The sequence below is a fragment of the Ananas comosus genome, linkage group 18, assembly GCF_001540865.1.
Source record: "Ananas comosus cultivar F153 linkage group 18, ASM154086v1, whole genome shotgun sequence".
Classification (NCBI taxonomy): Eukaryota; Viridiplantae; Streptophyta; class Magnoliopsida; order Poales; family Bromeliaceae; genus Ananas; species Ananas comosus.
This window is the reverse complement of record NC_033638.1, coordinates 9,563,959-9,589,339: the sequence shown is the minus strand read 5'-3', so window position 1 is coordinate 9,589,339 and position 25,381 is coordinate 9,563,959. Positions and strand designations below refer to the sequence as shown.

General features: G+C 37.0%; 4 protein-coding genes across 7 annotated transcripts; 3 read left to right on the top strand and 1 right to left on the bottom strand.

Moving 5' to 3' along the window:
- LOC109724103 (em-like protein GEA6) lies at positions 1,358 to 2,157 on the bottom strand. Its single transcript, XM_020252786.1, has 2 exons — positions 1,890 to 2,157; positions 1,358 to 1,795 (listed from the first exon to the last, which is right to left on the bottom strand). Exons 1-2 carry the CDS (start codon positions 2,002 to 2,004, stop codon positions 1,632 to 1,634), a joined length of 279 nt encoding a protein of 92 aa, XP_020108375.1. The 5' UTR covers positions 2,005 to 2,157; the 3' UTR covers positions 1,358 to 1,631.
- Positions 5,235 to 9,880, top strand: LOC109723960 (ERBB-3 BINDING PROTEIN 1). 2 transcript variants are annotated; one of them, XM_020252509.1, is made up of 10 exons: positions 5,235 to 5,458; positions 5,547 to 5,659; positions 5,786 to 5,870; positions 5,975 to 6,124; positions 6,207 to 6,360; positions 8,072 to 8,287; positions 8,377 to 8,513; positions 8,601 to 8,692; positions 9,026 to 9,208; positions 9,406 to 9,880. In XM_020252509.1, the coding sequence occupies exons 2-10, from the start codon at positions 5,566 to 5,568 to the stop codon at positions 9,489 to 9,491; spliced, it is 1,197 nt and encodes a 398-aa protein (XP_020108098.1). In that variant the 5' UTR covers positions 5,235 to 5,458; positions 5,547 to 5,565; the 3' UTR covers positions 9,492 to 9,880. The 2 variants fall into 2 exon arrangements, with proteins under 2 accessions (XP_020108098.1, XP_020108097.1); XM_020252508.1 differs by having other exon boundaries at positions 5,236 to 5,458; positions 5,550 to 5,659.
- Positions 10,554 to 13,246, top strand: LOC109723961 (ran-binding protein 1 homolog a). Its single transcript, XM_020252511.1, has 4 exons — positions 10,554 to 10,870; positions 10,989 to 11,140; positions 11,265 to 11,390; positions 12,474 to 13,246. The coding sequence occupies exons 1-4, from the start codon at positions 10,710 to 10,712 to the stop codon at positions 12,704 to 12,706; spliced, it is 672 nt and encodes a 223-aa protein (XP_020108100.1). The 5' UTR covers positions 10,554 to 10,709; the 3' UTR covers positions 12,707 to 13,246.
- LOC109724063 lies at positions 15,476 to 25,231 on the top strand. Of its 3 annotated transcripts, none has more exons than XM_020252708.1 (16): positions 15,476 to 15,677; positions 17,125 to 17,672; positions 17,981 to 18,236; positions 18,751 to 19,019; positions 19,264 to 19,443; positions 19,586 to 20,275; positions 20,368 to 20,462; positions 20,553 to 20,612; positions 20,694 to 20,782; positions 20,879 to 20,944; positions 21,325 to 21,834; positions 22,302 to 22,376; positions 22,595 to 22,665; positions 22,784 to 22,841; positions 23,493 to 23,688; positions 24,175 to 25,231. In XM_020252708.1, exons 2-16 carry the CDS (start codon positions 17,266 to 17,268, stop codon positions 24,870 to 24,872), a joined length of 3,720 nt encoding a protein of 1,239 aa, XP_020108297.1. In that variant the 5' UTR covers positions 15,476 to 15,677; positions 17,125 to 17,265; the 3' UTR covers positions 24,873 to 25,231. The 3 variants fall into 3 exon arrangements, with proteins under 3 accessions (XP_020108297.1, XP_020108296.1, XP_020108295.1); XM_020252707.1 differs by having other exon boundaries at positions 15,477 to 15,677; positions 21,301 to 21,834; positions 23,496 to 23,688; XM_020252706.1 differs by having other exon boundaries at positions 15,477 to 15,677; positions 21,301 to 21,834.

The window sequence follows — 25,381 nt, the reverse complement described above, 5'->3', positions numbered from 1 at the left end:
ACACTTCCCAACGTTAATCAACCAACCAAACCACGCCACGACGTTACACGTGTCCACGCAAGAGTTTTACTTTTATTTCCTTTTGTACTCCGTGGTTCTTATCCGGAACTTCCAAAAATTTAATCGCATATACCTTTGCTTAAAAAAAAAAAAAAAAAAAAAAAAAAAAAAGCACTACCCTTATTAATTTACTAGTAATAAGCAACCTCAAACAAGGTTTCGTTTTAGTATATATTACATTATTATTATATTATTATGGGAAGATCCCTGCAGTTTATTATTAAAACATCTAATATTAATAAAAAAATAAAATATAAATAAAAGGCAACTTAGATATAATCCAAAAATATACTGTAGATTATTTACTGTGATATGCAAAATATATCATTATATATTTTCTTATCGTGCATAAATAATTTCTTTACCATTCCAAATAAAGCCTTAATATTTAGATTCTAAAAATCCTCTAATTTTTACCCATAACCATATCGTCCGAATCCGTGGTTAACTTGGCAAATTTAAAATAAAGAAAACTTTAAATACCATCATATAATTTCGTATTTTCTCACTTTAGTATCTTGTAATTTAAAGCGTATTATTTTCGTACTCTATGATTTTATTTTTTTTATTTTATTATCTCCTCCACTAATTTTTTAGTGGCAAAATTAAAACTAAAAAATATTAAAATAAATATTTGATAAATTATAGGTACGGTATCTAAAATTTTTTGTATATAATTTAATAAAAAGCTTAACAGACGGGCCGACTAAAAGAAAAAAAAAATTACAAGATATTAAATTAATATACTTTAAACTATAAAATATTAAAGTAAGAAAATATAAAATTACAGAGATATTTAAAATTTATCCTCTAAAATAAAATTGCACGCGTCAACAACAGAGAAGGCTCCGAGACTCGAACACCTCACCTTCACCTTCACAGTACACATTGGAGCTGTACTTGGCCCATTAAAAGCCCAAGCTGTTGTGTGATTCGTACTTAGACTTTATTTGGAGTTGCGAAAAAATTGCGTTATGTGCGGTGGAAAGGTACGTTAGAAAAATATTCTGTTTATTTTCATACGTAATATTACGTTCTGCATAGCGCGATAAATCAGTTACGATATATTTTCCACGGTCTTATCGAAAAACGCAAAAATATATTTCTATATATTTTTTCTTCAACTCTATAGCGTTAGATAGGTCTCAATACCAAATTAAGTCTTAAATGATTGCTAAACTAAATCTTAAATGATTGCTGGGGTTTGCTTACAAATTTTACATCATTTTACTATAATTAATGAGGACAACTTATAACAGCTGGGAAAAAAAAACAGTAATAAAAGTGAGATGAGTGAGACCAAAGGACACTGTTAGTTCATTTAAACGGATCAAAACGTACACAAGTACACACACTAAACTAGAACAACTACAACACACCCAACACGGAACAAAGCATTCAAAAGCAACTGCTAACTACTAGCCCACTACAGCCACAGCATTTTATTAGTACTCACGACCACCACCACCACCACTGACACACGTACTACACATCACTAGCCACCAAACTAAAACTCATGATGCATATGTAAGTACTAGAGAAAGAGAGAGAGAGAAAGAGCCTAAGAGAGCCTAAGTCTTGGTCCTGAACTTGGACTCGTCGATCTCGATCCCTTCCGCAGCCGCTCGCTCTCCGCCGAGCTCGTCGCCGGTGCTCAGCCCTCCCTTGCGGCCCATCTCCTTGTATCCCTCCGTCCCTATCTGCTCCTTCCTCGTCTGCCCTCCACGGCTACGCTCTGAATGAAGAATGAATGAATTCAAAACTATATATAATCATCAGTTGCTCTCGAGCCAAAAATTACAATATATGCATATGTAAGTATACGAGACCTTCGGCCAAGTGCTCCTGGGCTTCGAGACTCTTCCCTCCGGTGCCGCCGGGCACCACCGTCTCCCCCTGCTGCGCCTTCCGGTCGAGCTGCGCTCTCTCCTGCTGCGACGCCATTTTTTGCACCTTGTCACGAATCTACGTACGTTACGATACGATACGATACGTTACGTTATGTGTGCGTGCTCTTTTCGCCCTTACCAATTACTACTCGAATTAAGTTGCTGTACGTAGCTCTCTCCTTTGGTGGCTAATAATAGAAGTTCGGGTTCGAATGCGTGCGTACTGCGACGTACGCTCGCAGTGGCGCATATATAGGGGTACGGGGGTGGGAGGAGGTGGCGACACGTGCGACCCTCGGGGAGGGGAGGGGAGCGCATGCGCGGCGACACGTGTGGGGTGGGGGGCGCGTCTTTTGGTGCGGACACGAGTCCGCGCTAGGACGATTTAGTGAGTCCATGTCCGGGACTCGAAGTTGCTGCGAGCGCCCGCGACGTGACACGTGTGGACGTGGTGGGTCATTCCACGTCTCGAACGTGCCGCACTAAAAAAAATTTCAAGATAAACTTCAAATACAGTTTTTTAAACTGCATAAATTTAGTAATATATAGTTTTGTTTTATTTTTTTGATTAGGTTTTTTGTTAATATTTTATTAAATTATTATATATAAAAAAGTTCAGATATCCGACCTAGTTAGGTTTGTTGAATATTCATTTTAATATTTTTTAATTTTAATTTTGTCACTGATTTAATAAAAAAAATAGTAAAAAAATAATAAAAGAGAAAAATAAAACCATAAGATACTAAATTGATATACTTTAAATCACAAAATACTAAAATAAAAAATATGAAACTACATGGGTGATATTTGAAATTTTTTTCAGATTTCAATGAGCAGCTCTCCAACGACACTTCATCCATCCATCCATCCATCGTCACACACTATTCAATAATTTATTAAATATGTTTTAATGTTAAAATTTTAAAAATTTAAAATTTAGAAAAAATATTAAAATTTTGAATAAAAGATAAAAATAGTACATGACTATGAATTGAGATTCCAAATAATGCGTTGTTAGGGAGTTTTCCACTCATAGGTATTTTCCAGCTCTAGGGTTCATTGGGCGGCAATGTAAATTTTTTGTTTTTTTAAGCTTAAATCTCCTATCTCAATCACTCTTCAATTAATATTAAAATATTTATATTCAATTTTTTTTTATATATTTTGTTAATATCTTAAACAGGTTAAGCTATTTTGAGATAATTGCTGAATTTACTTACTAAATTATTAATTATTAAAATTTTATCTTATAAAAGTAAACTTATAAGTAAAGTTAATCATAAGTAATATTGCATTTGAATTATATAAATTAAATAAAATTATGTAATAAATTATTAATTTTGATAGTACAGAAAAGTAAGGAGAATAATTAAGTTAAGATATAAATTAAAGTGCATGGAAGCTTTTTATAATTTACTTTTTCTTAAAAAATTTCAATTTAAGTGTTGGACGCAACTTGCATATTAAGCAGGGACGGTCTCGGTATCAAAAGTTTGATGTAATTGTTCAGTCACAATTTTTTTTTTTTTTTTTTGGGTGCAAAAAATGTAGATGTTGTGGGATTGTACGCGTTACGGCTCTAATTAGAGCTTGAAATAGCAATTTGAGTTGGATAGAGTTCTAATCGTAAGCGCTGATTAATTATTTCAAAAATATGTGCCGATAGAAAGGACATATCAGTCTCACAAAAGAATTAAGTCACAGCACTCACGAGTTTCGATCTGACTCAACCCATCTAGATACTAGGTGTAACGCACCCATTAGTCCCACATTGGATGGGATACTGATTTCGATCAATTTATATGAGACATACGCGCTAGTAATAATAATCCGGCTTAAGCATTTTGGGCCGATGGTTTGGGCCCAACGAGTTATTGTTGCTAGCGAGTCAGGTCATTACAATTAGTGTCAGAGACGAATACCAACTGGAAGTGTAAGAGCTAAGTGCTATGCGGGACAAAGTACTACACCAACGGGTTTGGTGGGAGCCACCTCTAGAATCTCACATCGCCTGGTAATCTGGTCCTGATTTGTCTGTCGACGTCAGGGTATACTGATTTCGATCAGTTTATATGAGACCTATGCGCTAATAATAATAACCCGGCTTAAGTATTTTGGGCCGATAGTTTGGACCCAACGAGTTATTATTGTTAGTGGGCTGGGTCTTTACACTAGGTCTACTATTTAGTCTCTTATCGTTAGATTTATTATGGAGCGTAGCCGCACAGAATTTACTAGGCTTATCCAACTCAACTTATTAGTTTCTGTGCGACTGGTGCGACCTTATAGATCGGTTTGTTTAGGACTAGCATTGGCAATAGAGCTGGGCAAACCATGCAAACCGGATTTGCAAATGCTTGAAATGTTCTTACCTGCTATATGATTGAGCTCAATCCAAAATGCTTGTTCCGGACCGAACCAGATCGATCGGAACCGAATCAATGAAGCAGAGAAACCAATTATCGCGGTAAAATAAATCCTTACATTTTAGGTCTTGGGATTAAAACTGTGCTACAATTGTAAAAATTGATGCAGGGGTTTATAGACTATTTCTCGAGCTAATCAATGTGTCCACTGGTCTAATTGAGTATAATATATAATTCTTGTTTATTCTTCTAGGATAAGTAAAAATTAGACAAATTTTGTATTTGAACGAGAATTAAGAATAAAAAGTATTTATGATCGAAAAAGATAATTTATCTAAATAATAAGCATATAAATATTCGTAAAATAATATTTTAACAAATAAATAAATAAATAAATTAGGAATACTATATGAGATGATGAAGAATCATATTAATTATTAAGTAAATAATTAGTTAATAATTATTAAAAATGAGTAAATATGTTAATATTATTTAATTATTTAATGAATTATATTTTTAGGTAATATTACTTTGCTAAATTAAATTTTAATTATGCAAATAATATAAATAAATATTAGTTAATGGTTCAATAAGCTTAAAAAAAAAAGAAAAAAAAATCTCAACCTCCTAATAATGTTCTAAAATAAATGTTCTAAATAAATAAATAACAAATAGCTATTCTAAATAATGGTTATTTGATAGAGCTTTTAATAATAAATAAATCGTGAAAAGCATAATCTAACTAGGACTTGGACTTCCTCTCCAGCTATAACCAGGCTTGAAATGGGCTAAACGGATCAGTATTTGGGCCCAAATCAATTTTAACCCGAGTCCGATTCAGAGCCCAACCTGAGTTCGTCACGTGCATGTCACGTGACATCCTTTTCTTTCTCCTACTGTATATATATATATATAAAAGCATGAACACCGATGCCCTAAATCCGCTCCCGTCCTCTCTAGCTATCTCCTCCTCTCCCCCGAAACTCACAAAACCTCTCGCCGCTTCCCAAAAAACCCTAGAGATAGCGTATCCGATCACATTATACATCCGAGTACGCTATTGGATTCAGATATAGTCTTATAGAGAAGCTCCTTCCCTCTCCTTCCTCGCTTGAAACCCTGATTTTTGGTGTTCTTCTCCTGGTATGCTGTTAGGGTTTTGCGATTTTTTTAATCGTATAGTGGTTTCTTTTGCCCAGGTTTCATCCTTACTTTGTTTTGTTACTGTTAGAAGATTTTGGACTGAGAAGATGTCGGATGACGAGTTAAAGGAGGAGAAGGAGTTGGATCTCACTTCTCCTGATGTTGTAACCAAGTACAAAACCGCCGCTGAGATCGTTAACAGTAATGAATTCTTCTTTTTCCCTCTAAATAATGTTAAAAATGTCTTTTTCCATCGAATAAGTGGTAGATTTGTAGTATTTGATGTTACTTTGAAGAAGAGTAACTTAAACTGGTTTTTGGCAACAGAGGCTCTGCAGCTTGTTGTATCCGAGTGCAAACCGAAGGCGAAGATCGTAGACATTTGCGAGAAGGGGGATGCCTTTATCAGAGAGTAAGTTATTACTCCTTTTGGGGACTATTTTTAGCAGTAATTAAATGTGCTCTTTGCTAAAAAGGTTTTATCTAATTATGGAAAATTGTTGATTGGGCTTTTAGACAAACTGGTAATGTGTACAAGAACGTGAAGAAAAAGATCGAGAGGGGTGTGGCATTCCCAACTTGCATATCCGTAAACAACACCGTGTGCCATTTCTCGCCCCTCGCGACTGACGAAACCGTCTTGGAGGAAAATGATATTGTAAAAATGTATGATCCTTCTCCTTTTGTGCTGGTAATGTATCTTGTCGCCTTTTGTTATATTGAAAGGTGTGTCATTTTCGTGTTGCAGAGATATGGGGTGTCATATAGATGGGTTTATTGCTGTCGTGGCCCATACTCACGTAATTCAGGAAGGACCGGTCACTGGGCGTGCAGCTGATGTTATTGCTGCTGCTAACACTGCAGCTGAGGTTGCTTTGCGGCTTGTTAGGCCTGGGAAGAAGGTATACACTTGAAAACTTTGTAAAAATATTTTTTTGCTTTCTTAATTACGAGCTTATTTGTGAACAAGTAGTTGTCGGTTGGCTTGTGGCGCATCAATTTGATAACAATTAGCTTCTTCAGTTCTCAGTGCATCTTGCTAGTGAATAGATGACTAGTGAATAGATGACTATATGTATCTGTTTTGTATATTACCTTTTCTCAACGTTGTTTTGACGCGCCTTTGAAAAGTTTCACAAATTACTCACTGATTAGGAGGTACTGTTGGTTTGCTTTAGTTCAGGCGGTATTAATGTTAGGTAGAAACATATCTTGTGTCTTCTGTTAGAGTTGATAGAAAACACTGTATTCAAGTTAGCAGCTGCCACATAACTGAACTATGCTGCTCAATATGTGGGGTGCTGTTGTTCATCCTTCGATCTTAGTCACCTTAGTTCATAAAATGTGAAAGCAGTAGGTCCAGGTCCTTGTGTAATTATGTTTGTAACACCTGCAAACCTTTAGTGTTTTTGCTTATGCTTATTCAGATATTAGAAAATATGCATCTCTGATCTTTGTTTTGCATGATTATTCCTCTAAAAGTTACAATTCCTAATATTTATTTGTGTTTTGTTCATTATTTTGTGGGGCATGAATTCTCTAAATGATGACTAGTGATGAGCTATGGATTAATATCCAAATGGTGCTTGTTGTCATAGTTACACTGATAGAGAATCATCTTTTCTTTGCAGCCCTTTTCAATTTTGTTCTCTAGTTTTGCTTCGTCATATTTGTACTTAATCTTATTCATATCTTAAGAGTTTGATGGTTGTTTGCATAGATGTGATGTGCTATTGGTTTAAATTGTTTTGTAGGATATAAATTGTAGCCTGTGTGTTTATCATTTGGCTGATATGATCTAGAATCTAGAATTTTTCATACTACTCAGTAGTAGAGTGAAAAGATGAAGTTGATATTTGGGCTATGATATGTTGGTACTTCCAATGTGCATCAAGTGTAGTCCACTCCTTCTGTAACCTTATGGTAATGCACTCTCCAATCAACGAGGTGGAGATCAACATTGCTAATCAGATGAAACTTATTCAAATTTAGCAAGAATTATTTGAAATTTTGTCACTCTTTCCCTCTATCAATTGCTTTGTTGATCTACATCTTATAGTCCCTTTTTTGCTTAATTTGGTGTATTCCATGTTTGGGTCAATGAATATTCTCTGGGATATGAATAATGATTTGGAACTATGGATAAATAATATCATGTGAAGCTCATGTCATAGTTATTCTGACAAGTTTTGCTTCCTTTTTCTAGTAACAGTAGTATTTTCTTACAGTACATCTTTGTTTTGAGTTTTTTTTAATATTTATTCCTCATTTCGTGTTTTCACACTATTTACAGTTGGAGAACACGACCTAAATATTTGTCATTAATGCTTCAAGATTTTTATATTTTAGTTATTGAAGCTTTTATGTTTTCTGTTGTTTTTTGCCTTCATTTAGGGTGTTCACGTATATTAATCTGCCAGCATGAATTCGATCATTGCTTGCATGGTTATCTGTACAACTGAAACAGTTAATTTTGCTACAAGATGGACTCTGAATATGCAATTCTTATAATATTTAACCTTTTTTTTAATTAAAGATATGCATGCTGATACCCTATCTCAAATTTTTCTCATTGTCGTGTGATTTTTAATGATGCTTACTTTAATTGTACAGAACAAGGATGTTACAGAAGCTATTCAGAAGGTAGCTGCTGCTTATGACTGCAAAATTGTGGAAGGTGTCCTTAGCCATCAGCTGAAACAGTTTGTCATTGATGGAAATAAAGTCATACTTAGCGTGTCGAACCCCGAGACCAGAGTTGACGATGCTGAGTTTGAAGAAAATGAAGTTTATGCAATTGACATAGTCACTAGCACGGGCGAAGGGAAGGTAAGATTGGTTCCACTCTTTGCTACTTATTGATTTCATCCTAAACTTTATTTATTTTCATTTTTGACAAATAGTTGTTTTGGATGCAGCCAAAACTTCTGGATGAGAAACAAACGACTATCTACAAGAGAGCCGTGGACAAAAACTACCACTTAAAGATGAAAGCGTCAAGATTCATTTTTAGTGAAATAAATCAGAAGTTCCCAATCATGCCTTTTAGTGCAAGGTCTGCCCGTTTGATCTGGTTTTCTTTTAAATATAGCCAGTTTGAAAATCTCTTCTTTCCTGTACTATGATAAGTATTATAACTCAGGGCTTTGGAAGAGAAGCGTGCTCGGTTGGGCCTGGTAGAATGTGTGAACCATGATCTTCTGCAGCCATATCCCGTACTTCATGAGAGACCAGGTAAGAAATATTCATGCAAATAGACAAACTATTAAGTATTTAAAAGTAGCTCTCTGGTTACTATTTATAATTAGCTTTACTTGGCTACAATTTCAGTGGTTAGAAAGTAAAGAATGAGCACTGTTTGTGTGCATTGTCGAGGAAATAGTTTTTACCAGTTGATCAAGCTTTTATCTTGTTGTATGTTTACCTAAAATAAGATAAACACTTGTCAGCTGTGTTTCATATTATTATTCTATCCAATCAAAATAAAAGAAGTGCATTAAATTTGCAAATGTAGCGCACTAATTTTAGCTTCTAATCATTATATTAACTAGTCAACATGCATGGCAGGTGACCTTGTCGCTCATATCAAGTTCACAGTCTTGTTGATGCCCAATGGATCGGACAGGATTACATCCCATCCGCTTCAGCAGCTGCAGCCAACGAAATCCATCGAGGACAATGCTGAGATCAAGGCATGGCTTGCTCTGGGCACAAAAACAAAGAAGAAAGGCGGGGGAAAGAAGAAAAAAGGTGTCTCGAATTCCTTTTCTTAATCTTTGATTAAAATGCTGAGTACTCCCCGTAAAATTAGCGCCTTTTTGCACTCTGACTGCTTCAATGACCCGCCACCGTAAAGCTACAAACATTGAGGGGAAGGATTTTATATTAGTACATAATTTGAGCTTACTTAACACCTATAATAATACTAATTTTCTTTTCATGTGCAGGTAAGAAAGGTGATGCCAAAGATGATTCAGCTGAAGCAGAGCCCATGGACGAGGAAGCATCAAATGGTGCGGCGACCCAGGGATGAGAGATTTACAGTTTTGCCCTTTTCTGTGTTTCTCGCTTGTGTTATCTAGAGACCCCTTTTTTTTCATCTTTTTTTTTTTTTCCGCTCCTGTCATGGCCCTGAAAGGAAGTATTCTGCAGAAGCTTCTCGGCAAACAGTTTACACAGAGGGACAATAAATTCTAGAGCTGCCGAAGCTTTTGGATCTTAATTATACTAATTTAAACAGTCAAATTGTGGCTATGCTACGTGGTTTGTGTTCATTGTATGGGATTTAATTCAGATTCTATCTCTTCTGGACAGTAGGTTTTTCTGTTGAATCATTTCGTCCAGTCTCATGTGAACTCATAAAATCTTTGATTAGCACTTCTGAACGCCGTTCTATATTTCCTACCATTAAATTGTAATCAATGGTTTCAGGTGTTAGTTTGAGAGGTACTGATCAATCAATAATGATCATAATGTGGGTGCGCTATTTTGCTACATATTTTTTGCTTGGATTATGTGCAGGTTCGCATAGTGTTCTGCAGGATCCTGGAAAATGTAGTTGCTATTTTTCAAGATCATTATTTTTTTGTTTTCTACTTAATAGAAGAAACTGTTTCCATCTCGGATCTATAGTAGATTACGTGACCGTTTCGGCTCTCTTCTAATTTTGTTTTTAATTAATAGTGATTTCTAATAATGCATTTGGTAAAAGAAAAGGAATAAATAAATCTTTTATGAGGCTTAAACGGGCGTATCTAATTTTACTTATTCGGCAAAAATAACTTGTTGAAATGTTAGATGCATTGTTTACTCAAATAAAATTATTTTGTCAACCAACATTATTACATTCCCTACAATTGGGTAAATCAAGGCTTAAATTAGAGTTCGAGCTCTCATGATTCAAATAAAATTGTTCAGATATTTCTCAACGGATGCGTTCGCCACCCGTTGATCAAAAAGACCCGATCCAAATCAACGCAGTATTTTGTACAACAGTACGCGAGGTCCTAATTAAAATTGTAGTAACTTTTGGGCCCTTCTTTACAAAAATCCACTGCCCTTTATTCCCTGCCCCGCGAGGCTGCACCTGCACCACCTCATAACTATAAAAGAATACCTAAATAAAAATAGAAAGGGAAAACCCTAAGCTCTGCCCCTTCATCTCCCCCACTCAGTCCCTTGCTCTCTTCCACCGCCCTTCTCCCTCGCCCCCTCTCTCTCTCTCGCGCGCGTCTCCGCCACCACCGTAGCCATGGCGAGCACCGCCGACGTCGAGCGCCGCGACGAGGAGGAGACCAACGAGCCCGGGGCCGGCGACGACGAGGACACCGGGGCCCAGGTCGCCCCCATCGTAAAGCTCGAGGAGGTCGCCGTCACGACCGGCGAGGAAGAGGAGGACGTGCTTCTTGATATGTACGCCCCTACGGGGGTTCTTCGGTTAAACGCTAGGGTTTCGTACTTTTATCCGTTTTTGTAGGTTCCTGATCGCATCTGATCGATCGATCGATCGATCGGGGTTTGTGTCTTGTAGGAAGGCGAAGCTCTACAGGTTCGATAAGGATGGGAACCAGTGGAAGGAGCGGGGCACGGGGAACGTGAAGCTTCTGAAGCACAAGGAGACCGGAAAGGTCCGGTTGGTGATGAGGCAGGCGAAAACCCTAAAGATCTGCGCCAACCATTTAGGTTTTTTTTTTTTTTTTTTTTTTTTTTTTCCTTTTTTCATCATTTATGTTTTTTGGGGCTATGTTTTTCTTGATTTGAAGGGTTTGTAATTGTTATCTGATGTGCGAGATGGTGTGGCTTGCAGTTGTTTCGACGACGAAGATGCAGGAGCATGCTGGGAACGATAAATCGTGCGTCTGGCACGCTACGGACTTCGCTGACGGGGAATTGAAGGAGGAGATGTTTGCTATCCGATTCGGATCTGTGGAGAGTGAGTTCATCTTTCCATTCTTTTGTAAACATATTACAACGATATTATGTTGCTTCAGTTCTGTTTTGCCTTCATTGATGTGCTGTAGAATTCTACCTGATTCCATCTGTTTTGTAATAGATCTTGTAGCATGTTCTCTGCTATATATTATTGTTTAAATGTGATTAGCATAATGTGCAATTGCGTAGAATTTATAAAGAAATGCTTGCCTGGTTTGTTTATTTGCATTTGGCTCGCTCCAGAAAAGCCTTAGGATGGACAAAGTTGGATTCATATGGCTGATCATTAGATAGTTGCAGCCTAGTTTTCATTTTGTTGCTTACGGTACTTCACAGATCTAAGGCTGTAAGTCAAGTTACTGGCTAAACTGGCATTTATCCTCAAATTGGTCTGGTGTGCGAGATTCATCTGAGGCGTGTGTTTGTGACAATTTGCTTCCATTGGTGTAAATGATTAAAAATGTGGATCCTTTTAGTTTATTTTTTCTCTGTCGAAAGAACATGCGTCGCGGGGAACCCATTCAGTATGCTGAATGATCTTATTCCACCACATGCAATCGCCATTTTAGAAGAGTGCTTGACCGGAGGTTTGCATACAACATATGTCTATTAATATAAGTATATTACTTCATTTATATTACTTTACATGTATTTCCCTCATAACAACTTGTTAGCAGCTTGTTTAAACTACCCTTTTACAGTTAATTGATGTGTCATACATCCAGTGCTTGATCTTTGCAATTCTGATTTACCAAGATAAGTGGTAGAGAATTGGTAGATACAGATGAGGTGTAGATATGTATTGTATTTTAGCCGTGCAGCAACTGGAAACATTACTAGCTCATCCTTCGAAGAGCTCTTGAAATTAATCACTAAGATACTCTAGACACTATTTTTGCATCTACATGTCAATCTTGTTTTTTTTTTTTTTTTTTCTAGATCTTTGTTTTAATGCGGACATCTTTGGACGGTTGTAATATTGGTTCTATGGCTTATTATCTTCAGTTCCTTAAACGCAATGTGTCTCTTCCCCTCTTTCCGTATTCAATCATCTGTATGATTTTACCTCTCTTTCTTTCCTCAGATTGCAAGAAATTCATGGAGGTCGTGGAAGAGATCGCTGAATCACTTCGCAAGAGTGAAGAGAAGGAGAGCGAGGAGGCGTCATCTGCAGCCGGACTTCTCGAGAAATTGACTGTTACCGAGAGCAAAACTGAGGAGAGCGAGATCAAAGAGGCGTCTGCTTCCACTGAGAAAAAAGGCGAAGCAAAGCTGGAGACAGAAGCAAAAGCGGGGGAGGCATCTTCCTTGGCGTAAGGTCTCAGTGAGAGCAACTCCCATAGGGTCCCCGTTCTTTTTATAGTCGATTTCTCTTCTGAAAAAAAAGAATCATAGATAATTTGGTCAGAAGGTATTGTGGAAAAAAATATTGAGACGGAAATTTGGCTAGTCTCTGTGTGGTTGGGAGTTCTTTTGTTATGATGATGTAATAGGCTTTGTAGACGCTGAGGTGCGCTTTCTCCATCTGTGTAGTCTCATGTGAGAGTCCAGGTGAAGTGGTCGGAGGATTTGATGCATATTTCTTAAATGCTTTGAGTTGGTTTTGTAGTGGTCAGCTGTGTTATTTGTCCAGTTCATGGTTAGTGGGGCCAGAGTTTTATGTTGAAATCGACAAGTTGTGTGGTCATTTGGGTTAGTAAGTGAATGTAGTGATATATATTTTTCGCTATAACAATATGGTCCACTATTGGTTGGAATTGAATAAGAGTCCGTTTTGAGTTTCTTCAACGAGTTTGTGGCTTATGCTTTTTATTCGGACCATCATTTGATGTTATAAAAATGTGAATTTCGAATGTTTCCTTGGATCTTTGAGTGGAGTTTTCATTCTGATTTTGGTGTGTATTTGTGAAACTTTGTAGATATGTTAATAATTCAATAAATATTTCGGTGTGTTTTTTTGTTCCTTCCCCTGTACTGCTAAAAAAAAAAAAAATTAGACATTTATTTAATCTTCTTTTGCCAGCTAGCTTGTCGCCTAAAATGAAGCTAGCTGGCTTACCATGTATCCGATGTGCGCAGCACTCATTAATAAATTGAAGTGTTTCTGATCCAACTACAACATGCTAATAAATGTAATCCTCCCAATCAATTTTGCATGCACACAAAAATTAGGGACCGATCAATTTCATGGGTTGCGTGAAGTTTTACATTATTTCATTTGGTACGATGGATTGATTTTACACCATTTTCACTAATTATTATGGTTCTGATAACTTTACCCTCATGCAACATAAATGTTTTGCACTTTGCGCTTGTAAATAAAAGGTTATTTGCATACACGTTCCTTTAAACATAGTAAATTACAGATATATTCCTACAAAACGAAAACTCCATAAGTTGTTCCTGCAAAAATCATAAGCTATGCAGATATGTTCCTCTGATTAACATCCATTAATGAATTGTTAATTTTTTAACAGCGAATTTATAAAATGACATTTTTATCCTCACAAATATGTCCTTTTAAAAATATTCCTCTTTCCCCTTCTCTTTCTCTTCCTCTTTGGGCCGCCGGAGCGGACGGCGGCGACGGCGCGGGTGGGACTCGCCGGCGACGAAGAAGAGGAAAGAAAAGAAAAAGAGGAAGAAGAAGAGGGAGGATGAAGAAGAAGAGGAAGAGGGAGGGAGAGAGTTCGCCACCGCCGTCACATCCTCTCCCTCGCCGGCGACGAAGAGGAGGGAAGAGGAAGAGGGAGAGAAAGAAGAAAGGGGAAGAGGAGAGGGAGAGGAAGAGGGAGAGGGTCTGCCGCCGCCGCCGCCGCATCTCCCTCACCGGCGACTAAGAAGAGGGAAGAGGAGGAGAAAAAGGAAGAAGGGTAGAACCGTAAATTCATATTATAATTAACCATGATTAAATATTTTATTTTAATCATGATTAACGAAAATTTTCTAACAGACTCTAATAGTAGGGACATATCTTCATAACTTATGACTTTTGTAGGGATAACTTATGGAGTTTTCGTTTTGCAGAGATATATCTGTAATTTACTATATTTACAGGAACGTGTATGCAAATAATTCTTAAATAAAAGTCAACACTATATCTGCATATCAACTGAGCTTTACAGTAGTGACATCCAAATTTAGTTGGTTTTTTTTTTTTTTTTTTTGAAGTTATTTGTAGGCCTTCCACTTCAAGACTCTGCAAAGAATTTACACGACAGTACTATTTGAGAAGCGGAAGATTCTAGATATTTCACGAAGTATACTCATCACGGCTCTCTTAAAAGTTATTTTGATAACAAATCAATTAATTTGGATAATAATTGTAAACTATTAATTTTGTAAGTTAGACATATTTTGGGTGGTAACTCTATGTCAAATGTTTATAGTTAAGAAGTATAAAAATATAAGAACTTATGTATATTAGTATAGTAACTCATTGGATACGACAAATAGATAATTAGAGAAAAAACAGAGAGTATTCACAAAAAAAGAAAAAATGGTGATAAAAAAAGTGATGATGAGATGTAAGATTTATCTTGTCAAGGAATAAAAGTTATAGCTGAAGGAAGAGGAAGAGTAAGAGGAAGGATTTGAAATGAATCGGAGTGGAGCCCGCACTCAAAAGTTGTCATATGACAAATTTTAAAAAAATAATGTATAGATTTATAATAGATATAGATGCATTTAAAACAACCAGTTAGCCTTTTGGTACTTTTTTTTGTGTTTTTTTTTTTGTCATATATACTATCCTAATATTTTAATTTAGATATTTAACTTTTCACGCAAACAATTTAGTCTCTGAATATAAAAAAAAGTTAATTTTTTATGAAATAACTATTTTATTCTTCATAAATAATTTGTTTTTTTACTTTAAAGATAATGTAATGTAATATAGTTATGAAAACGAGATTAAGGTAAAATAAAGTATAAAAAACTTTAGAATTAAAGTGTTTAAACTGAAAATATAAGGACCAAGTTGTCGTACATGAAAAGTACATGGACCGCCAACGTATTGCTCCCTGTACAAAGAGGAAACATTATATAGTAATGTAAACGGGGTTTGGTGTCGAAAGCGAATAAGCTCAAGTGTGATTCGGTCTCGATCCGGACACCAAGTACGCAACGCAAGCGGGTTTTAGATGATGTGGGTCGGCTCGATTCCATTACGAACCCCGACAAACCCTAACCAACTCGATTTCTCCTTCGATTCCTCGTCCCTTCGCTGTTCTTCTTGAAATTCTGCAACGTAATAGAGCGATCTCTCTCGCTCGATGAAGTAGGATCGGTAATTGCTTTACTCTGATCTCTGATCTTTCTCTTTTTTTTCCGGCTTTTTTTCGGTATTTTAGTAGATCTGATCGCTTCTTTGTTGTCTTCTCTTCCTTTTGGTTTAATTTTTGTTTTTCTTCGTTAAAAATCACTTTTTTCTCTCAGTGTAGTTGAAATAAGAAGTTTAAGAAGATCAATTCATAAGAAAGTGTGGTTCTGTTGTTGGATTTTTCTTTGGTTGCAGCTAAGGATGGAAGGTGAAAATGTATGGGGACCTCCTTAACTATAGGGCACTTGAAATATGTTCCCCAACTTTACTTTTTCGGATGGGCTCTCCCTTAGCTTCTAATTATTTTGACTTGAATTATTCTACTTGGTTCTATTGACAATTTAGTTAAAATTTTAGTTTCGTTTGCTAATAGGTGATTAACACCATTAAATTTGATGGAATCGATGATGAATTCGATATAATCCCCAATTTGTTTAACTAATTTCACTCAATTTCACAAAATTGAAGGTCAAAACAAATGAAGTTGAGGGGCCCATCTCAAGACGTCCTAAGTTGAGGGGGTCTCCATACATTTTTACAATGACGGATTTTTTGAATAATAGAGTGTTCGAGTAACAAATTGTGGGACTAAGTCAAACTATCTGCTACCGCAGCTACGATCAATGCATTTTACCCCCTTTTTTTGGGTCATTAACTGTAACTAGTGTATGAATGGGTAGTGCATTTTACTTAATGTATGACAGTTAATATTATTGAAAATGCGTATGTGGAAGATCTTAAAAAGTGTTAAGTTCGTTATGTGCGGGTAGATTAGTAAAATAACGAGAACGACAAAAAGAGCTTTGAGAAGTAAGGACTTAACTGTATTAACTGTATTTTCTTGTAAGAATAGTACAAATAAGCAGTTGGAAATTTTTTTTTTTTTGGTGATCACTGTGGTTTTGCGTATGGTGTAATCGCATTAGGTAAGACTCATGGTAGTTAAAGCTGTTCAGAGAATCCAAATGTAGTTGTTTTTATTTTTCTTGTTTTATGCAAAATATATTGCCATTATTGGAAGGTGCTTTATGGAATTAGATTGCGTTGCGGTCTTTCTTTTGCTGATTGGCATGCTTGATTGGCCTTGTAAATGTTTTACTAATATTTATATGGAGGATTCCATTTACACCATAGTTAGACAGGCTGTTTCCTTTTGTTTCAATACCAATTTTGTCGTTTTATTGTTTTGCGTAACTATCCAAGATGCTGATATTCAAGCACTCTGTTTGGGACTATTCTTTATGGGCCCGTAATGTCAGATCTTTCATTATAATTCTATTATCTGCCATTCAACCATCCTGTTAGAAGAAATGGGAGTGAGAGAAGGAGAAGAAAATAACATCATTGTAGTGCTTTCATCAAACATAGTTTTCTTAATAATTTTATTTCAATTACTTTTTTTATTCTTTGGCAGGTGTTGTGTGTTCTCGGGTTCTTCATTTCTCAAACAGCCTTTTAGTTCGATGATTGGGAACTCTAATAGTCCACAAGTTTCCTTTTCTGATAGATTCACCATTTTGATTACTTAAAAGAGACCTCGAAGGAATTAAGCAAAATGGCAGCTAGTAGCAAATTTGACTTGTCCTCCAGCTGTCCTGACGGGCCGACCTACCCTAATGGCCAACGTGGGCCCTATGCTACTGCTTCACTAGAAAGGTCAGCTAGCTTTCGTGAGGGCATGGAGAGTCGTATATCTTCGGCTCCAAGTCTATCAAGATCTAGTTTGACTCAAGCTCAGGGAGATTTTGTCAATCTGGTTCACTCTCTTATTTCAGACTTTAAACCAGTGTTTGCTGATCAAAAGTTGCTCCGATCGGGAGAAATAAGGAGAGCAATAAATTCCGTCATTGGATCCTCCTCTGAAGAGTCATCTGCATCAATTGGTGCTAGATATCCTCCTTCGACTGTGGAAGAGCTCAGACGTGCTAAGAGCTCTCTCGGTGGCAACTTGTCCAAGGCTAGGTAATTCTTCTATTGGTTGCTTCCTCAAAATTAGAAAAGCTTATTGTGATATATGAAGTTATGAATACTCCCTTTTTTGGTTTTCCTACAATGTCTGAACTTTGGAGATGTGCATGAGTCATCCCTTGTACAGAATTGTTTGTGCATATTTAACTTGGTTAAATATTCGTGAGTAACTTTGGATGGCCGATGGTGCCTTGCAAATTAAATTATTTACTTTGTGCCATTAACTGGTTAATTATTGTTGTCCTTTTCTTGGGCTAAATTAAGTAAATATAAAACTTATCTAAGATGTTTGATTTTGATAGGGAACGAGGAAGATATTTTGATGATGCTATCCAGAAAATTGATAAACTTTACCCTCCTCCACGAAAGCGTTCTCGAGGTGATACTTTATCAAGTGATCAGTCTAATATATTGGTGTCTGGAGGAACTATCCCCAAGTCTGGCCCTCAAAGTCATCTAAATGCAAATGGTCTTGAGCTCGGGGTTTCAAAAGTAGAGGAGAGGACCAAGAATGCCATACAAAACAGAAAGTTTCGCTCTCCTATATTGGAAACACAGGTTCTTATTTTACATCCTTCTCTATGTGCCTTTTGTCTGTACTTTTCCGATTGTGGCCTGTGGCATCCTTTATAACACTATTTTCATTATTCAAGAATGCTGAGAGGTACATTACTCTCTCAAGGTGCATATTGTCTGTTATGCATGAGCTGCTCATTACAGGATGATGGAACAGTGCACTGTTTCTCATGCTTTCATGAAACTTCTTCTTTCTTTCCCCCTTTTTTGGCTTATGTCAATTGGCCCAATTCTTTTTTCCTCTTCTCTTTCTAAGATCTCTTTGGACTCGGTATCAATATTTCATGCTTTGTGTATTGTTGATTGTAGACGCAAGATAACATTACTTTCTCATCACGAAGTAGTTGTCTCGCTTGTTGTCAATATTCTGTTGATGATTATTTTTCAGGTTTACTTGTGCAATCAGTAGCTTTGTCATTTGCTATTATTACATGCATCAACTGTTGTCGTTTATTCTCCATGGAGGACTAATATGTCATTTTATTTGTTTAATTAGATTGATGGAAGGGATGGCAGTGGCATTAGACCGTCTGGGTCTGTTGAAAGGGATAAAGATGTTGCTGGAATAATAAATGGTGGTCAAGTGATGTCTGAAGAAAAAGCTCGAGGAGTAGTGAAGAGAAAACGCTCTGCTATCAAATCAGATGCCTCCACAAGTGCTGATTTAACTAGGTCAGCTGAAGCTGATAGAGAAGTAAAACGAGGAATGCAACAGAAGCTTGGAAGTGATGCTCGGCCAAGGGTGGCTAGTGTGCATGGTTTCAGGTTGTACTTATCTCCTATCTGTTTTTTGGTGCTCATGTTGACTGGTTGTTGACTTGATCAAGCATTGTTTTGTTGGTCAACTGATAAGGCATTTCTCGGGAAAAAAGCTAAAAATTGTCTGGTGCTGTAAATGGATTGTTACATGCTGAAGTTATTTTGTTCTACTATTTGAAGCTTTTATAAATGCATCTCTTCTTTTGTTTGGGATGTTGTTGGATATAGTTCTGATGATGTTAAGGTGCAGGTCTGGACCAGTTCCAGCTGGAACTGCTGGTGCAAAATCAGAGTTCTCTTCTCAACAAGATGGTCCTGCTCCGCGTTCTTTACCTAGGAATGACCAAGATAGCGGCCCCCTCCCTAACAGTAGAAGAGACCGCCTTTCTGTCTTTGATAAGCAGGGTGGCACTCCCAAAGCTGTTAACAAGTAAGAAAAAAATTCATGCATTATTTGCATTAATTATATCATTTTTCTGTGCATTCTTTTTCCAGTAGGAACTGAACCTTACCATTTCTATGCTATGTGTGCGAAGTTCTCTTTGTTACTGATGTACTCTTATCAAAAGCAGGTCGAACAGTCGTGAAGATAGTTGCGCCGCTAGTCCTGCCTCATCAACCAGGGTGAACCCTTCTGCTCGCGGGCCACGATCAAATTCAGCTTCCTTGTCCAAGGGAACCCTAAACATCAATCACTCTCAGGCAAATTCCGATGACGGCGAGCGCACTAACTGTATAAACAAGCTTGTATCCGTTGGTGGGGCCACCAATCGCAAGCGCTTGACACGTGCACCCTCCCCATCATCCCCGGTAGGCCAGTGGGGTGAAAGGTCTCAAAAACGTACTGCAAGAAGATCGAATTTGATTCCAATTACTTCAAGCCATGATGATACTCCATTGTCCAATTCAGTTGAGAATGCCAATAATGTTTCTCGGACCAAGTCTGGAAATTCAACTGGATTATCTGAAAGTGAGGAGTCTGGAGTTGCTGAGAATAAAATTTCTAAAGATAAAGGTAAAAGATGTGGCGAAATTGAGGAGAACAACAGGCAGAATGGACAGAAGATGGCCACAGTGGTATTGCCTTCCAGAAAGAACAAAACAGCTGCTGATGACGATAATGGAGACGGTGCTAGGCGACAAGGAAGAATTGCACGTGGTTTTGCATCTAAGTGGTCTGAGGCACCTGCTTCAATTGCTAAACTTGACAATTCTGCCATTACAAAGCAAAGAAGCGCAAGAACTGAAGAGAGAAATGAAAGGTGATGATGATTTTGGTCTTTATTCAGTTGTTTGGCCATGGTTTAGCATGTTATTTGGAACTAAGCTTTGGTTATTTATATCATTCCTGCAGCAAGCCTGGGCGACCGCCAACAAAAAAGCTCTCTGAGCGCAAGAGTTATATGCGTCCAAGGCACTCTGTCAACACTATTCCCTTAGAGCTTCCTGGTATTTATATTACCTATTTCTTTTTATGTTATTTCATTTAAGCAGAGTAGTGCCATATAGAAATTGATATTTTTGTGTGCCACATTTCAGGGGACTCAGACGATGATAGTGAAGAACTTTTAGCTGCTGCAAATTCTGTCTTCAGTCCAAGTACTATTCCTCCAGTTTAAATTGCTTTCACTTGCATTTTTATTTTTAGTTTACTGTATCCAAATTTTAATTTCGGTGCAGCCTTTGCTTCCTCTGGAGACTTTTGGCCTTATGTAGAGCCAGTTTTCAGATTTCTGTCTGAAGAAGACATAGCTTTTCTGAATCAACAGGTAAGAATTAGATTGCATTTCTGCTTTTTTTATATCTAGCTCTCGTTATGAATAATGCAAACTAATTTTGACTCTTTATCTTATTATGATGAACAGATTCATCTTATTAACGAGTCGAGCTCAAGCAGGCATGTTGCTGGAGATGATAGTCAGGACTTTAAGGTAGTTTTTTCTTGCTGATTGAAGCAAATATGATCTTTGCTTCTTTTTGCATTACTAGAGCTAGTTAAACAAGTTAATATTGCTATATTTGATACATGTACTTTTCTTCTTACTCATTTGTTCTAGATTAAATTCATTTGATTCCCTTTCAAGATTTGTTTTCTTTTCTTTTTTTCCATCTTGAAGTGCAGTAATGAGAAGCTGCAATTTTACTTAATGATTATCTCTTTTATAGTTATTTTTATAGTTATTTTCATAGTTATTTGTCTGGAAATGTTAGTATTATCTTTGCATGCCATTTCTTTAATCAATTATTGGATATCAGTATAGAGGACTCATGCAATCTTCTTTTCCAGAGTAATCTTGAATATGTTTCACAGCCATCAACTCCAGCTGGGGGCAGTAGAGATGACCATGGTGCTCTTTCAAATGGAACCAGCTTAAGTGTATTTCAGACGGATACGAGTATTTCTCGGCAAATAGAAGATATTGAACCATTCATGGAACAGTTAATCCAAGGGGTCGGGGCTCAAAGAGGAGTTTCAATTTGTCAAACACTTCTTTCAGCCATTATTGAAGAAGATGAGGTTGAAAGTTTCAATTATGGTAACAGTAAAGGAGAAGAATACAGTCATGATGCCTTTGAGGTTGAAGGGGATGGAACATCACAATATTCTTACATGCAATCCTTAATAACCATGCAAGCTGGTGATAGAGGTCCTAATGGTTTCAAAGGCGATGCTGGTTGGAGATATCACGATGAATTAATACGTGAAAAACCAGTGAGTAATGGTGTCCTACCGGAGGTTGCGACCCAATATAGCCAGATGTGCATCGACGACAGAATTCTCCTTGAGCTGAGTGAACTTGGACTTTACCCTGAACCTGTGGTATGTTCTTTGTCATTGTTGGTTCCAGCTCTCTCATATATCTCCTCAATTTTGCAAATTTTGTACTCTATTTTTTTTCTTTATTAAATAGCACAAACCAATCTTTGCAATGCATGTTGGTTTTTCTTTTTTCTTTTTATAATCTTATGTTGCAGTATCTGTGCCAATATGTGCTATCTGCTGTCACAGTTTACACTTTCAGTGAAGTCTGCATCCAATATATTGTTGCTTTTGTCTTTTTCTGTGTGATCCAACCCTTGGACATTCATGTATGGTATATTTAATGGTTTCTCTAATTCTCCTTTTCCTCCAACATAGGTTTCTGAACTGCAAATTATGTCATCTCTCATGAAACTTTTGGGTTTGTTTATTTTACCATGACATAATGATGGTGTAAATAGTTTAAATATCTGCCTGTTATATTACATTGGCCACTTGGAGACGTACTTACATGTTTCAAATTTCAGCCTGATCTAACGCAGAGTGGAGATGAAGATATCATTGAAGGTATCAGCAAGCTAGAGGAGATGCTCCACGAACAGGTACCATTATTCACAGTTATGGTTGATGTTTATTTTATTTTATTTTTATTATTTCTGAATGTGATTATAGAACATGGTAAATGCACTCAGCAATATAAAATAACTGATGAGTTCCTCAAAATGCTTAAAAGTTGCTTGGAAATCATTTTATGATGCATTTCTAGAATTGTATTTATACAATACAGAGTGTATTTATGGATAATGTTTCTTTTCTTAAGGTTTCAAAGAAGAAGGATCTGCTACTGAAGCTAGAAAAGGTGGTGACGGCGGCAAGAGAAACTCAACCAAGGTATATAATATACCGAATTTGATTCTTGGAATTTCTGTATAAAAACTAGATATGAGTTCAGACTTTATACTCAGCCCTTTTACCATCCCTTATAAATTTTCTTTTGTATATTGAATAGGGAACTTGTGCGTGTTGCTATGGACAGACTTGTTGGTAGGGCTTATGGAAAATATTTGGTAATTCACTGTTCCTCAAAGTCTATTCAATCTTTTCACTGATTTTGTGCAATTCTATTACTTGCTGTAGTTGCTTTATAAGTATGTTAAATTTACCCTCTTTCATCACCAACTTTATCACTCGTCACCTGTTATATTTCTGTGTTGAAAGCTCTTTAAGATCATGATTTTGATTATACCTGTTCTAAATTTAGCCTTGAACACTGGGTTGGGTGCTCAACAACTTGAACCTGATTATCTTAGCCAAATTGGAAAGTAATTGATGTCCATTTCGTCGTTATTTGAGGGTTATCAGTCTTGATGAGATCAGTTCTGGATATGATCCAAGTCTCGGCCCTTAGTGCTTAGGACTCGAATGGTTTTAAGCTATGATTATTTTTGTAATTTCATTTTGGATATATTGTAATTTTGTATGGCTATTACATTAGAAATTATAAATGCAGATACTTCAGTTAGTACATTCTCTTTACCAAAGATGTGCTTTAAACTCATGATGCCTTTTTCAACAGTTAAAGTTACTAGCACTTTCTGGTTGCAAAATCTATGATGTCTTGTATTCAGCCTTGATCCTATTTATAATGTATGATATTTGATCATGTTTTTGGTAATCTGACCACTGTTTGATTAATCATGATTGGCTAATTCATGAAGCAGGAATACTGTGGTCCTAAGAATTCCAACAGAGTTGGCAAACATGGCGCCCTTGCTTTTGTTAGACGAACATTGGTTAGGTGTCGGAAGTTCGAGCAGACGGGAACAAGCTGTTTTGACGAGCCTCCTTTTAGGGATATGTTCATCTCTGGACCATCTTACGGCTCTAATGCAAAATGTATATATACTTCCGCAGGTGAGACTACTAATAAATTAATACCATTGGAAGTAGTACTGTACCGTGTGCTGGCTTAGTGCCAGTTTTGGCCCAGCATCTGGAGCAACTTGCTAATCTAGTAAGTGGAAGCTTTCAGTCACCAGTAATTTGGCAAACAGAATGTCTAGTCTAGAGTTTTTTAAATTCTATGGGAAGCTTTAAAGTACTAGTCAAACCCAAAAAGCAGCAGCTCCATATTGAAGCTTCTGCTTCTGCTATAGCAGAAAATTATTGCTGTTATTTAGCAAATAATAGCTTTTAATGCTTCTTCAAACAGACATTCTGCAAAAGCTCCATCTCGGCCAACAGGCTGTTCGTCCTAGTCTGGCAATTTGTGCATAGCCTAGACAAAAGAATTTCTTCTAGCGATGTAGTTGCTTTTTCTAGAATGCTGGAGATCATTTACATTGTGGTTTAGTTTGTCATGGCCTGCATTGTTATGTTTAATTCAATCTGCTTTTGCAGATTTCATTTGTGGCGTGATGTCAAAACAAGACCAAGCGGCAAACACATCCGATAAGAACTCTGATACTTCTCGATCACTCAGCCATCTCTCAGAGCAGTCCCTTGCTAGAGAAGACACATGGTCGAATAGAGTAAAAAAGAGGGAAATGCTGCTTGATGATGTCGTCGGCAGTATTGCTGGCACCTCCTCCCTGAGAGCCTCTTCAGGTCTTGGGACTTCTCTGATCAGCGGTACAAAAGGAAAGAGGAGCGACAGAGATCGGGAAGTGAAGGGGCAAAACAGAGATTCTGTTAGAAATGGCGTTCCTAAAATTGGCCGCCCATCATTATCCAATTTGAAAGGCGAAAGAAAGAATAAAACAAAGCCGAAACAGAGGACAACCCAGTTATCTGCGGAGGCACCTGCGACAACAGCAATGCCCTCAGGCCCTAAATCACGTGAAACTGGTGGTGGGAGAAATGATAAGAAGGATGATTTGGCCCCTAATGCAAGTTCCGGTGTGGTGCCGAATGTGGCAAATGATGGTGAAGCAGTTGACTTGTCTAGTTTGCAATTGCCGGAAATTGACGTGGCTGATTTGGTTGGTCAAGGACAGGATATTGGTTCATGGTTAAGTATTGATGATGAGGTACTACAAGACCATGATTTCGTGGGCCTTGAAATCCCCATGGACGACCTCTCGGATGTTTTAAGATGATTGTATAAATATAAAGCTGGCGTTTATGTATACTCGCATGCTGCACAGGGTTATAGGATACAGGCACAAGTCGTGTGGTGGAAAGCTAATCCGGTGACTTAACTTCGTGGAATGCATCCCTTAAAAGTAGGATTTAGATTCTTTCTAGGGCTTCAAGAAGATCATGGGGAGCAAATTTTTTGCTCAATTAATAATTTGCTCCCCCTGTACCATTTGCTCGTCTTGTCTTTGTACATATATGTTGTTTTGCTAGTTTACTAGCTATCATAGTTAGCTGAGTCGGGGGCTGCAGTTATTATATGTCAATTTGTATATAGATTTATATATTAAATAAAAGCGGATGTTTCGTTATCGCATTATCTGACAAAATGTTATGCTTGTTTCCTCTACCAGAGATTATATTAATGTAACTGTATGATATTCACATATTTCTTTTTTCCTTCAGAAATATGTAAAAAGAGAGAAATTTGATTTCCACTTGCATTTTGTCAAATCCAATTAACTGGGGC

What these genes read in the sequence shown, in the direction of transcription:
- LOC109724103 (XM_020252786.1), bottom strand. Translation starts at nt 2,004, where the DNA reads ATGGCGTCGCAGCAGGAGAGAGCGCAGCTCGACCGGAAGGCGCAGCAG. An exon ending in CCAGGAGCACTTGGCCGAAG is followed by an intron (nt 1,796 to 1,889) that starts GTCTCGTATACT and finishes TTCTTCATTCAG; the next exon opens with AGCGTAGCCGTGGAGGGCAG.
- LOC109723960 (XM_020252509.1), top strand. Translation starts at nt 5,566, where the DNA reads ATGTCGGATGACGAGTTAAAGGAGGAGAAGGAGTTGGATCTCACTTCT. An exon ending in TTGTTAGGCCTGGGAAGAAG is followed by an intron (nt 6,361 to 8,071) that starts GTATACACTTGA and finishes TTAATTGTACAG; the next exon opens with AACAAGGATGTTACAGAAGC. An exon ending in CTAGCACGGGCGAAGGGAAG is followed by an intron (nt 8,288 to 8,376) that starts GTAAGATTGGTT and finishes TTTTGGATGCAG; the next exon opens with CCAAAACTTCTGGATGAGAA.
- LOC109723961 (XM_020252511.1), top strand. Translation starts at nt 10,710, where the DNA reads ATGGCGAGCACCGCCGACGTCGAGCGCCGCGACGAGGAGGAGACCAAC. An exon ending in GATCTGCGCCAACCATTTAG is followed by an intron (nt 11,141 to 11,264) that starts GTTTTTTTTTTT and finishes TGTGGCTTGCAG; the next exon opens with TTGTTTCGACGACGAAGATG. An exon ending in CCGATTCGGATCTGTGGAGA is followed by an intron (nt 11,391 to 12,473) that starts GTGAGTTCATCT and finishes TTCTTTCCTCAG; the next exon opens with ATTGCAAGAAATTCATGGAG.
- LOC109724063 (XM_020252706.1), top strand. Translation starts at nt 17,266, where the DNA reads ATGGCAGCTAGTAGCAAATTTGACTTGTCCTCCAGCTGTCCTGACGGG. An exon ending in TATTCCCTTAGAGCTTCCTG is followed by an intron (nt 20,463 to 20,552) that starts GTATTTATATTA and finishes GCCACATTTCAG; the next exon opens with GGGACTCAGACGATGATAGT. An exon ending in ATGTATATATACTTCCGCAG is followed by an intron (nt 23,689 to 24,174) that starts GTGAGACTACTA and finishes CTGCTTTTGCAG; the next exon opens with ATTTCATTTGTGGCGTGATG.